At 48.0% G+C, this 13,724-nt stretch overlaps 1 protein-coding gene across 1 annotated transcript; it reads right to left on the bottom strand.

The window, feature by feature from the left end:
• Nucleotides 1-9,476: 9,476 nt before the first annotated feature.
• Nucleotides 9,477-13,617, bottom strand: LOC111075689 (trichohyalin). The gene is made up of 3 exons (XM_022369137.2): nt 13,576-13,617; nt 9,976-11,855; nt 9,477-9,917 (listed from the first exon to the last, which is right to left on the bottom strand). Exons 1-3 carry the CDS (start codon nt 13,615-13,617, stop codon nt 9,866-9,868), a joined length of 1,974 nt encoding a protein of 657 aa, XP_022224829.2. The 3' UTR covers nt 9,477-9,865.
• Nucleotides 13,618-13,724: the final 107 nt, after the last annotated feature.

The following is a 13,724-nucleotide window of genomic DNA, read 5'->3' as shown; positions in this document are numbered from 1 at the left end:
CTGTTCCGTTGCCTGGCAGGACTCTCGGCTTTGGCTCATTATTATGCAGCTCATGAGTCTCGTTAGTGGCAAAGTTATACGAGCATACATCAGCATGCCGCACAACTTTGCAACACCAGCACGATGGCAGGCGGCATAGCAACAGCAACGGACAGGGCTGGTGGTGGGGGGAGGATTGGGGGTGCTGCTGCTTCTGGCCTGGCACAGCGGAAAGTGTTAAGCACAATGAAGTAAACGCTGCCAACTTCTGACATGGCTCAGGATCGTCCTCGTCCTCGCAGCCACAGACCGAAGCCAAAGCCGAGGCGGCACTCAAGCTCAGCCTCAAGCCCCCTCCCCACCGAAAAACTGCAAGCCCCAAGCCGAAACCCAAAGCCACACACTGAGCCCCAAGCCCTAGCACAATCTCCACCCTCCCCCCCCATAGTCAAAGTGCACGGCAACTGGCCCCAGCACATTGGCGGGGTGCCCTACGCTCAGACCATTTCCATTTCCGTTTCCGCTGCCGAGCCGAGCAGCGGCTCTGGTAAAGCTTTTCCTGAATTCGCCGCAAAAATGTTTCGGCCACGGCGAAGACGAACCACAGATTTGAATCGCCCCCGCACCCACCCCACCGCTTAGCAGCGTTTGCTTTGAGTTTTTGTTTGTGGCAAATCGACAATGATTGCCCTCACCCCCCCCCCCCTTAGCCTCCACCGCAAAAAAACTCCTACGAGAGGGGCATGTACGGGTATGTCCCCCCGACTTCTTTCTCGATTAGCCTGCAACTGGACAACTGCTGGAACTGTGGCGTGGGGCACAATCATAATGGGCAAATCAATTATCAATTTCGAGCCGATTCCACGGAAGTTATGGCCGCTCGTAGACATTCCTGATCGACCCACCGAGTCTGAGGCGGCGAGGTAAGGGAAAGGCGACCGCCAGGATCCAACGCGCAGCAGGAGAGGGGGGGAATGGTGGGGGGGGAGTGCTGGCAGTGGTGGCAAGGTTACGGCTTGATCGAATTGATTTATGGCCCAAACATATTTCCTTCATCTTTTGCCATTAGCTGTCAATGCGAAGTGCAACTGTGGCTTGTGTGTGTGTGTGTGTGTGGCTTGGAGTGCTGCTGCTGCTGCTACCTCTGTGGCCACTCTGCCACCACGCCTTACCCCTCCACCCTGCCCTGAAGCTGCAACGCAACATCAGCTGGTCAGCAAAATGCATCCCTGGAGTGCAGTTGGCAAATTGCACGGCAAACGTCGCTGGGAATGAGCTGGCAGCTGGCCACTGGCCACCTGGGGGCGAGCACGGACAGGACAGGGCAGGGGGGTTGGTGGGGGCTGAGGCACAGCTGAGATGATGAGGGTCCGTTGTGGCCACTCAATTTCGGTATTGGCCAGCAGCATACACCTGCGCAAAAGGAACACAGAGACACAGAGAGAGAGAGAGAGAGAGAGGAAACATTTCCCTTTGGAAGCAGCTGTGGTGGCCCCTGCCCTGTCATTTCTCTCAGTGTAACTGCCATACAATTAGCAGCAAATTGTGTGGGCGGAGGGAGGGGTGTGGCAGGCAGTGGCAGGGTACTGCATGAAACGCACCTAATTGAAATGACGCCAGCTGCAATTATTTTCCATTCTAATGCGAGTCCCCACTGTAACAGGCGAATGTGAAACCCCAAAGGGGCGGGTTTGGGGACTTAGGGGAGTGGGGCCTTGTGCCTGGGCTAGCAGTTCGATTAGGTTCATTCACATCCCACTGAGGATCCACTGAGGAGGATCCTTGCGCTGTCACATTCAATTAGGTTTCGGCTGCAACTCCAATTGAAATCCAATTGGAAACAAAATCAAATACAAAACGACGTCACCAGCAGCCATCGACAAACAGCATTCGACCCGTTCAGTCAGCAATTTGCTCCACTCGCCTGGAGGCAGGGCCACGCCCACTACATCCCGCCCCATCCATTTCAGCTGCTGTCAAATTGGCGACAATTTCGCCTCGGCCCCTGCAATTTTCGCGTTTAATTAGCTGCAACTGCAACGCGTCTGAACGGGATTGGATGGGATTTAATCCTGGAGTTCCCTTTCCACCGTTGCCCACCCTTGCCCACCCTACCGCCTGGCCACATTCCGGAATTGTGTGAATGCAATTTGTGCAGCCATGTCGCAGTCCGCCCCATAAACACCTTTTTTTTTAATTTTTCCCACTGCCAGCCACGGGTCCAGAGTCCAGAGTCCAATTGCCGCATAAATTGCCATTGACAGTTGAGTTTTGCAGTTTCGCTCTCAGTCTGTTCCCGCTCACTCGCGCGCGCTCTCGCTCTCTCTCTCTCTGCCTTCCACTCACTCACGCGCTCTCCCATTCTGCCGCCCACTCACTCGCGCTCTCTCTCCCTCTATGCCTGCACGCGTCTCTGCTGTCACTCTGTCTGTTTGCCGCGGTGAATCCCGAAGGTGCACAAGCGAAAAAAACTCTTTCGGATTGATTAATCCATTGGAACTCAGAGGAGGGGCAGGATATCAAAGCAACATCCACAGGAATCATGCCCTAATTCAGTTTTACAACAATGCCAAATACATTCATACATATCTTTACATAAGGGGTGCGCTTATTTAAAAAAAGACCCCTTAATTTTCACAGTTCTCAGGGTCTTCAAATGTTCCTTACTGTCAGCGTATGATGGCTTGTATTCACACTCAATCGCTGGCCAGCGGATGGGTGCAACAACTGCTGTAGAAGTCACATCAATATTTTATGAAAGTTTGCAAACAAAAAAAAGTGACGGTGAGAACCCAAAACTTGGTTTTTAATTTTTAGAGCAGATTATATTTAAAGAAGAGGACGAGGAGGGAGTAGGTGCCGTCCGGCATAAATTCAACTTTTCATTTTAATTAAATTAAAATAAAATAAATTATAAATTAAGTGCAAATTTGATTAAAAATTGAACCAAAAATTAACTTGAACTGAAGAGTAAACAAAATAATTATAAAATTAATGTTCGGTTGCTCCGAAAAATTAAAAAATATTTTTGTAAGATGGAAAAATGTTTGATTAAAGGTCAGATGGACCCTTAAGTGTGCAAAGAAAAAAGATGAGACTGAACAAGGCGGAATTCTTTTTTAATTCCGCATAAAGTTACCCAGCGGTAAGTAAGCCCCTTCGAAGAGCAGTAACTGGCACAGTTTGGTAGCTCCATGTGCCCCCCTCCCTCAGATAATCTCACCTCGTGTGTGTCCACTGTATGTACGTGGATATCCACTAGCCAGATATTCCTCTGCTGTCGCCCCCTGCTAGAAGTGATTTTACATTCCCTGGTCACGTAGCCGCTTCCAAATTCCAGTTTGTTTGCTGTTTGTGCATTTCAAATTGAATCCTCGTCACTGTCCGCTATCCATACATGAATGTACACACATACATACATACATATGTGTGTATGTAAAGTGGGCGTGGCAGTGCAGACAAAAGTCTGCTGGGGGCATATGCATTCACCTCGGCCTCCTAGAGGAGAGCCCCAAGGCGCCAGGTGCCATAATCGCTGAAGCTGAAGGAAGTGCTGCCAGGGGCCAGTGCTGCTCCTGCAGCTTCATTTGTTGCTCAATTCAATGCTCCCCAGTGTCTCGTCTGTAAGCTGGGAAAAACTCTTCCTTCTGTATCGAAAAAGTGTCAAAGTCAAAGCCAAGTGGGAAATGACTTGGTCGAGGTGTCCCATCCCGTCCCGTCCTTCCTTGGTTCGATGGCAGGCCACAAAAACACCAAGATAAACAGTGGCCCCACCCCCTCTCCATCCCACTATCCTTCACCCGTACAGCTTCAAGTTTGTGTGCTCGCTGCCCCCCCGTCGTATGTGAAGAAGAGAGAATTATTTTTTCAAGGCAAAGGCAAAAGTGCAACTTGGTCAACATCCTGGTTTGGCAGCAGCAGCAGCAGCAGCCCAGGCATGTGGCCCACTGACAATGACAGCTGTTCGCTGTGTGAATGGGAAGATATATATATACATATATATGGTGGGGGGTAGCATCCAGCTTGGCTGTGACATTTCACTTGCTTGGTGCCCCTCGCATTTTCACTAAATTGACTTTGCCTTCTATCGTTTAGGGGTGCCCAGCCCCCCGAGCTCCTGCTGGGCATCCACGCCCCATCCATTGCCAAAGTGCCCTGCTCTGCTCTGCTTTGCCCTGCTTTGCTTTGCACTGCTCTGCTCTGCTTTGCCCTTCCCTGCTTTGCACTGCTCTGCTCTGCCCTGCTCTGCTCTGCTCTGAGTGCTGCAATTTTTTATGCTCCGTTGGGCAGCAGAGGAAACACCTCTATGCCCCTGGAGGATCCATTTCGGTGGCATACGGCAGCCACTTTCGACTGTCCCCCCTGCAATGAAACTTTTGGAAGATAACTGTAGACAGATAGAGAGAGAGATAGAGAGGGAGTGAGTGATAGAGAGGGAGTTAGTGATAGAGAGGGAGTGAGATTGCAATCTATAAATATCTAAAATCCCATAAAACTCAGCTGAAAATGGGCGTAAGGTTTGGCAGCTGGCAAACAGATGGGTGCGGGGGGTGGTTGGGTGCATCACTGAGGCTGAGATTTGACTGCACCACCCAGCAAATGTCATCATTGGACTTGTGGCCAACCAGCAACCAGGTGAAATGAGTGTAGGGAAGGGCACTCCAATGTGCCTATCCAAAATCTGACATGCGGTTGCCTTTCAATTCAACCGAAAGAAAGTGCTGCACGACGAGAAATCAACAAAAAAAAAAACATTTCAGAAAATTTAAAAATTTTAAAATATAAAAATTTTAAAAAGAATTTGTATGTAAGTGCTTTGGAAACCTCTTAAAACCGAAATAACTAGAAATAAAAATATCATAATATATTTGGGTGTAATATTATTTGGACTATTTTTCAATCATTAGGTATAAATTGGCGATTATTATTTTATTATATATTATTATTTATTATTTTTACTATTTTTAATCAATTAGGAAATAATATTAAAATTATTTATGTGCATCAAATTTTTATTTATTTTTTTATTATTTATTATTTTTTACTATTTTTAATAACTTAGGAAATAATAATAAAATTATTTATGTGCATCGAAGCCCTTGGCTCCCTACCTAGAACTATTCAATTATCTGCCCATACAATATTAGCAGATTTCAGGGAGAACAGAATTGTTTTGCAGTGTAGAAATGGATCTCTGCAAATGGATTTGAAAATGGAAAATAGAAAATGGCAGCCCGGGGGTAACTGCGACAATATTTGAGAATGATTGCAGGCTTGTGCAAGCGGCAAGCGGCACGGTGGCGGTGGCGGTGGCGGCTTTCATGTACGTGAACAGCAAATTTATGTGGCACAACTGCGATTGATGCCACCAGTCAGTCAGTCAGTCAGTCCCAAAAATTGCGTGGCACCTACCTCCACTACTCGTCCTGTGGCATGGCAGCTTCAACCTGGTTGGGATGCGATTTTCCATTGCGAAAATGTCGCCATGTCAAAGTTTGGCATTGCCAAATGCTCGCCTCACTTCACTCGACTTCAATCTTTCTCCTCCTCCCTTCCGCGTCCTCCTCCTCCTGCCCTGCCCCGAAGGCTGTCTCCTGTTCAGCTGTGATGTGCCCGCCCATAAAAGTCTGTTGCATAAACCAATATCGCATTTGCTCTACGCTGCCGCCAAATGCAGATGCCACAAGTGTGGGGCGTTGCGGGGGCAGGTGGGCAGCTGGGCAGAGGATTGTGTCAACGCAACTTCTTCGATCCGATGGTGGGGTGTGGGGGGGGGGAATGGCAATCGTTTGCTGATAACGTAAACCGCTTTGATTTTTATTTAACTGCACATTTCTCTACTATACCTCCCCCAACTGCACCCCCACCACCACAACCCACCCCCATTAAATTGACATTTAATGGCAACTTGTGGAGGATTTTCGTTTCGTTTCGATTCGTTTTTCGTTTCGCTGGAGAAATGCAATTTTCTGCGGTTTTCCAATTTTACCCAATTTCACAATTTTCACAATTTTCCATTTGCCATCACTTATTGCATTTATTTATTTTGTGCGACGCATCCCATGCCCCACCCCCTATCCCTACCCTACCCACTCTCTCCCCCTCTCGCTCTCTCTTCAGTTACTTTTTGCTTCATTTTTGCCTTTCTCTGCTCTGCTGCTCTTCTGCCTTTTGCCTTTTGCCGTTGAACGAGTGAAATTGATAATTTATAAAATGGCAACAAGAAAAGAAAAACCATTTGGCTTTTCCAGCACCAGCAACAGAATTCGCTGCCCTCGCCCACCACCACCCACCCACCCCCCGCTGAGCTGGGTGTGCAACACATTTTGCCGCGTTGCCTCATGAAATATTTGGCAAGTTTCGGCCGTTACCTTCACTTGATAGAAAGCATCCTGCGGCAGCCTGGGCCTGGTCCTGGGCCTGGGCCTGGTCCTGGGCGGCGGCCACTTTTTGGGAAGGGGGCGCCGTCTTCTCCTGTAACCAGCCAGCTACTAGTCTCCTCTGCTGCCCTCTGGCATCCATTAAATTATGCAAAATACACACACACACACACACAACATACATTGGAGCAGGGAGTTTTCCTGCTGCTTCAGTTTTTGTTTGTTTTTTGTCTTTGCCTTTTCTTTTTTTTTTTGGTACATCCTTCTTGCAGAGAGTGTTGCGATTTTAATCAGATGCTTGCAACCGCACATGAGCAAAAAAGTTTGATACCCTATCCAGAATTTTCACACATAGATACATACATACATATATATATGTGTAGATGTACATATTTGCATACATATTTATGTATATTTTTGATCAGTTTTCATAGCTAGCCAAGTTCCCACTTGAATGGGTATTAGCTGTCATTCTTGTAGTTAAATAAATATTGATTTTGTTGGAAGATAACTTAACAGAATATAATAATATATTTCCTAATAATGTTTCTGCCTAATATTATTGCATAAGATTTATTTAATTACTCTTCTGTCATATTTTAATAAATAAAAATAAATATTGATTTTATTGGAAGATAACTTAACAGAATAATAATATAATATTTCCATATAAGGTTGCTGTCCAATATTTGTGCATAATATTTCTTTAATTACTCTTCTGTCACATTTTAATTATTTTTATTTAATTTATTTTGTGCTGTAGCCATAATTTAGGCAACAAGTAAAACTTTTATTTATTTATATATATTTATGTTTCGTTTTGAAGGTGATTTACTTAAATCTAATACAAATACAGTGGAAGATCGGAAACTAAAACAGTCGAGAAATTAGAACTCTCCAGAAATTAGAAATTAGACACCCCAGGAACCAAGTGATTCTAATTTCCCAACTTCCACTACACATTAACATTCTGACAAGAATTGCTTATCATTTGGGAAGATTTTTCTTTCTTTTTGGAATTGTTTTTTTTTATTTTTTTATGTATATTTTTATATTTTAATTTTTGAATTGTTATGTTTATTATTAATGGCTATGCATTTATTTATTTCAATTATTTTTAGCTTACTCTAAAAACAAAACGCTGTATTTTCTAGTGTATCCAAAACTTTGGCCTCCACATCCCGAGAATATTTTTCGTTTTTTCTTTTTGTTGTTGTTGTTTTTTGTCTGTTTTAAGGACATATACTTTGCACTTGGCTGTTGCTTTTACTTAACCAACTGAAGCGTAGCAGCTACCCCTACCCCTACCCGTACCACTACCCGTACCCCTTTTTGGCCATGCCCCCCGAAACTGCTACACGTATTTATTTGGCGCTTCGCTGCTTTTATTTTATTGAAATTTATGATTTCTGACACAGAATTTATGTTGTTTTGCATTCGGGAGTGTGCGGGAGCATAAAATAAACCTCAAATACTCGTAAAATGCTCGCGCCCAGAGAGAGGGAGAGACAGAGAGAGCTATACCGCCCCCCAGCTCCAACAAAACAGTCCCCTGTAGCCACACAACACAGATACAACCCCGAGTACTCAGTCCCCACTCAGTCCCCACTCGGTCCTCACTCAGTCCCCACTCAGTGGCACCATCCCCCCAGTGTGAGCTTCTTGTTTGGTCTAGTCCCCTACCCCTCCCCATGTACCATTATCGTTGGGGTGTGGGCTGTGTCTGCGTGTGTGTATGTGTGACTGTATCTGTGTGTCTGTTGCTGGTGCTGGTCCTGGACCTGGCCCATGCGCGTCACTTATTTAATTCGCATAAATATTGAAAAAAACTCCATTTTTTATGATGTTTTCTTGTTTGGTTTATTGCACTTTTGTGGCGCCTTTCATATTGCACAACTTGCCACAGCTACAGCACACTCTGCCCCCCTCTCTCCACCCCTCTCTCACTGTGTGAATATCGGAATGAGACTGTGTGTATTGATATTTCACACTTCCGTTTGCCAATAAAAACAACTGCAAAAGAAATTGCATTGAATTTAAGTCCAGCCTGCAGTTCTACCCATAAATAAAGTTGGTCCAGCGGCAAAGGCGATGCACTGCCTCCTCCCCTTTTACAGCAAATGGAAAGCCGAACCTGGGAGAGTGGGGGGCCTACTTAACCTACTTAATCTACTGGTAAATACAAAATACGAGCAGCAGCAGCAACAACTGGCCCCTGCCTGTGGTGATTGGAAGCATCAATCCCAAGTCCAAGCCCAATCCCAAGCCCAATCCCAAGCCCAATCCCACCCCCCAAAACAGATCTTCTGACCAAAATGCTTGGGTGTTGGCCATGGATTGTCAAAACCCAAACCATTACGGAGGAGTGCTCGTACTTGCCAAGCAGAACACTCGTATTTATATTTGCCAGAGTGAGCGGAAACAAGGCCAGAGCACACAGCACCACAGCCCACAGGCTCTGAATAGAAGAAGGCTTCTGCTTGGAGAGCCACACACACATCCGTTTCCATCCTTACACATCCTTCCAGCACTCACACACAGTTGAAATAATCCCCAAAAGATGAAAATTGTGCAAAATTGTGTGTTGGTTTCACTGATTAAGGATGGCTTACTGGCTGGTTGTCGGTCGTTCGTTCGAGCCCCACCCACCTAGGGAAATCTCTTGAAACCCAAAAAGATGAATAGAACCAGACCAACATCTAATATGTGCGAAATTTATCAGCCCCAATACACACACACACATCCCTCCTACAGGCCAGCCAGACAAAGCAGCTAGGACTCTGGTACTCTAGGACTCTAGTACTCTAGGACTGAAGGCAAACGGCATGGAAAATCGCAATAATAATTTTTGGCTTTCAGCTTTGTGCGCTGCTCAGCGTTGAGCATGTAGAGTGTAGAGCCCCCATCGCTGGCTGGATGCAACGGATGCGCCCCCGCCGCCGGTTGCAGGGGTGGCAGTTGAGTGGACAGTTGCGGTATCCATGCACACACGACCAAGCAACCGGACACACACGAATGCTCCAATTATGGCCAGCTCTATGCAGGGGCCAGCCGCAAACCCAAAACTCTGAGCCAGAGCCAGAACCAGAGCCAGGAATCGAAGCTCCTTCCGTGCTTGCTATGCAGATGCAGATGCTCAACTGAGTATCCCTTATATTTTCGTTATTCTCGTTATGCTTGTCGGTTAGTTACAGTAACAGTTTGGATTAAATTTTACAATGCATGTGGATGGGATGATGGGACTGGGATGATGGGATGCGGAGGGCAGAAAACTGGCTCCTCCATCTCCAACCTTCATCCTTCATCCACATGGGCCGGGCCTGCCCAGACTTGTCCTGGCCATTCCCCAACGGGAGGGAATCCCTCTCTTCTCTCGGCCTTAAAACTCGTTCGTTGCTTTCCTGTGGCTGGTTCGGTGCGTAGTCCTTTGTGCTGATGCCTGGTCTTGGTCCGGTGGGGGGGGTTTGTGGTTGTGTTTTTTTGGGGTTTGGGTTTGCTGTGTGGAATTAGCAGCCGATCATTTGGAGGTAGCCCTGAAACTCTTCACCCAGCGCATTCCTACCGATGAAATTTAATTGGTTTCAGCCATTAAAACAGACAGCAGACAAACACTTACCCCAGACCAGAGAGGCCCTTTCCATTGGCGGTTGACTTTTTGTAGAGCGCGGCCAGGAGCAGGAACTGACCGGTCATCAGCAGTTCACGCTTGCCGTAGCTCAGCCAGCCCTGGGGCTGCTCACGTCGCAGGGACTCGCGACGATCTAATCCTAAACGTTCGCCAGCTTCGCGTCGGGCGAGATCTCGCTCCACGCGTCGCATATCGTTGCGCTCTTTTTCATCTCGACGTTCCACACGTTGTGCGTCCCTGCGACTGTCCAAGCGTCGCATTTCGGAATCGTCACGGGCTGCCTCACGGTCCTCCCGTTCCTCACGTCTGGACGAGTCGCGTTGGACCCTTTGCAAATCGCCACGTTCCACTCGTCGCAAGTTTTCACGTTCTATTCCAGCATCTACTCGCTCGCGCTCGTCACGCCTTGAATGGTCGCGTTCGTCCTGTCGGCGATCGGCTCGAGTTACATCACTCTCGATGAGTCGCAGGCCCTCTCGTTCCACATGTCGCCTGCTTTCCCTGTCGGCGGTTTCTACCCTGCGATCAATGTCACGCCTTTCCTCAGTTCGGAAAGCCCGTTCTTCCCGCTCAACTCGACGCATTTCGTCGCGCTCCACTTGCCGGGATGCGTCCCGCTCCTCTGAACGCAGCTCATCACGTTCCTCTCGCCGTTTGTTCTCCCTGCGAAGGGTCTCGCGGCTTTCACGTCTCGACACCTCACGTTTCTCACTGCGGGACTCTTCGCGCTGCACCTGAACTCGTCGCGTTTCGAGTCGTTCTGTTTGTCGCATGTCCTCTCGTGCGTCCAGGCGCTTGACTTCGTCTCTCTCGCGCTCCTCGCGTTCGCCACGTCTGGACATGTCCCGTTCCAATGTTCGTGAAAGTTCTTGCCGCTCACGTCGTTCGACTGTTCGTTCGTCACGTCGTTCCCGTACTCGTTCCTCACGTGGTTCGACTGCTCGTTCCTCACGTCCTTCCACTGCTCGTTCCTCACGTCGTTCTCCCACTCGTTCCTCACCGCTCATGGCGAAGCGCCTTGCAACATCACGCTCATCCGACTCTCGCTCCTGAAGCCTTGGTAAATCTTGTTCCGATCTTCGAAGATTCGTTTCTCGTTCCACCAGACGCTGTGATGCACGGTTCACTCGTTGTCCCGATTCTGGCATAATTCTGCGTGAGTTTTGTCGTTCCACTCGTCGTAGGTCATCTATGTCTGTACCTGTCTGTCGGCTGCTCTCTCGGTTAGCTCTGGCATCGCGACGGCCATCGGAAGAATTCACACGACTGTCTCGCTCCACTCGTTCGGCATTTCGGGAGTCAACTCGAGCCACACGTCTCTCGTTGGATGCATCCAATCGTCTGGCTTCGGTTCGTTCACGGGCCGCACGTTCATCGCGTCTGACAGCTGTTCGTTCCTCTGCCCTGGATCGTTGGCGTTCTTCCTGTCGCTCTGCTCGCTCCACGCGGCCTTCACGTACCTCCCGTGTCCTATCCTCCACTCGTTGCGAGTCCCGATTGATGGAGCGCACCACCTCCTGTCGCAGGACTCGGCTGGCCTCCAGTCGCACTTTGGTTTCCTCGCGCCGCTCGTCCCGACGATCGTCGCGGGCCGCGGTCTGCACAGGCACTCGTCGCTGTGCGCGCTCCGGGTCTTGTCTGTAAACCAGCCGCTCATCGTATTCCTCCAGACTGCGGCCATCCCACTGGCGGCTGCTGCAGACGGCTGAGTCGCGGTCACTGCCACTGCCATTGCAGGAATATCTGCTGTTGGCCAGGACCAGGCTCAAGCATCCAAGCTGCATCAGCAGCAGCAGGGCGCTCAGCCTCAACCTCCCTTGCTTGCACGACCATTGCAGTTGGGTTGGCTGAGAGATTCCGTTCAGGTGCTACCGGTACGATGTTTGCTGGTTCGTTGCTGTTGCACCAGCAGGCTTCAGAACTTGACTGAATCAACCAGTGGAAGGTCTCCGTTTTTATAGCAAAAAATACCAACCGCAAGTTTATTCTCTGGACACAATTTGTGCGGAGTTCCAAAGCCCACGCACTTCCTGCTCCGGCTGCTCATCCTGCTCATCCTGCTCGATGGGCTTCAATTTGCTTTTGTTTCTCCTGATTGATTGAATTTCGCTTATCGCACATGTGCACCACTGCACCACGACGCTTCGTTGTGGCGCAGACGCGCGCGGACTCCACTCAAGTGGGCCTAATGCTCCCCTCCCTACCAGTTTTGCGGCTGTTACAGAATTTTTCATGAATGAAATTCGCCACTGACGTCACTCGGACTCGAACACTGTCGTCTTGGATGAGGCGACTGCCATGTAATAGATAATATTCCATTTACTGCCTCAAAGACATGACGTCAAATGTACCCAGCTAGACTGGGAGGTCTTGCCTGGCCCCGAGTGCACAATTCCGATAACTTCAATTCAATCAAAATCAAATTAGAACGCAATGAACAATGTGGCTGGTGGCTGTTGGCTGTACTTAGATGGGCATCTGGCCGTAAAATTGTGCACTCAACGGAGCAACTGTGACCAAAGCTGGCTACCCCCGCTGGCTATAAAAGCACCAGGCCTCCACACGCGTGGCTAACAGTCGACTGGATTGACGCGTGCAGAGCGGAGCGGAGTGGCTGTCCCACGGCTGGCCTCGGAGCTAAAGGAGTGACAGCCGAGACGGCTGCAGTCTGGAGACAGTTGCCTGAAGTTGGAGCCACTGAACTGGACACTTGCCGCAGAGCAGACATAGACATAGACAAAGTATTGCTAGTTAAGTGTTTGTGTGTCCATAAATTATCAATCCTCCCCTTAATCAATGACGTATTGTACCTTAATCACTGCTGTTCTCTTAGCCACTTAAATGTTGCTGTTGTTTGGGATCATATTGTCAGCTTCTTAACTTACTCGTCTAGCCATATACCCATACCTATAACTATAACTATAGCTATAGCTATGTATCTATTCTATATATACAATATATGTATGCAACTTCTACTCTAAACGAACAAACAAATGTGCTAAAATGCACAAGAATACAAAAACACAAGAAGCACATATGATAATGATGATTATGATGATGTTGATGTTTGTTAATGGGGATCGATCGCCCGAGCCATCGGCAGTTATCCAACCATATCCATCCGCATACATAATCGAATTAATCAAATTAATTGTACTCTCGAATATTATCAAACAAACCAAAATAAAAATACAATTGCAGCAATAATAATACTCGTAATTTTCATTTATATTTGAAGATCGTGGGGCGTGCTGCCTGCTGCCTTCTATGGCTGAGTTAAAAGCACAGAAGGTGCCACATAAATCCTCGTAACTAATTCAATCAGTTGGAGATGAATTCTATGGCTCATGGATAGGGGTCCCTGCCCTGACTGGTCTGCGTGACGGATTTCTTCCATATTTCCTTTCCTGCCTTTCCATATTTTCCTCGGCCGTGATTTATGAATTTCTCTAAATGCACAACTAACGATGACACACGGGCTCCTTGGACATTCCTACAATGGGAACGCCCCTTGAATTCCATGCTTCCGGCTCAGATGGGCGCGATTGAAAGCTGTCCAGGTTCGTATGCAGCTCCCAGTCGATGCACTTGGCGAAGCAGTCCGTTACCCTTGATGAGAACCACGGACATGATCCCTGCATAGCCGAAAGCGGGCTCTCTCGCAAGTGGCGCGGGAAAAGAACAAACAAAAATCTTTTGGCTATTTCAGAATACTGTGAAAGTTTTTATTTTAATTT

The sequence above is a fragment of the Drosophila obscura genome, unplaced genomic scaffold (assembly GCF_018151105.1).
Source record: "Drosophila obscura isolate BZ-5 IFL unplaced genomic scaffold, ASM1815110v1 contig_201, whole genome shotgun sequence".
Taxonomy (NCBI): Eukaryota; Metazoa; Arthropoda; class Insecta; order Diptera; family Drosophilidae; genus Drosophila; species Drosophila obscura.
This window is presented reverse-complemented; position numbering and strand designations above follow the sequence as displayed.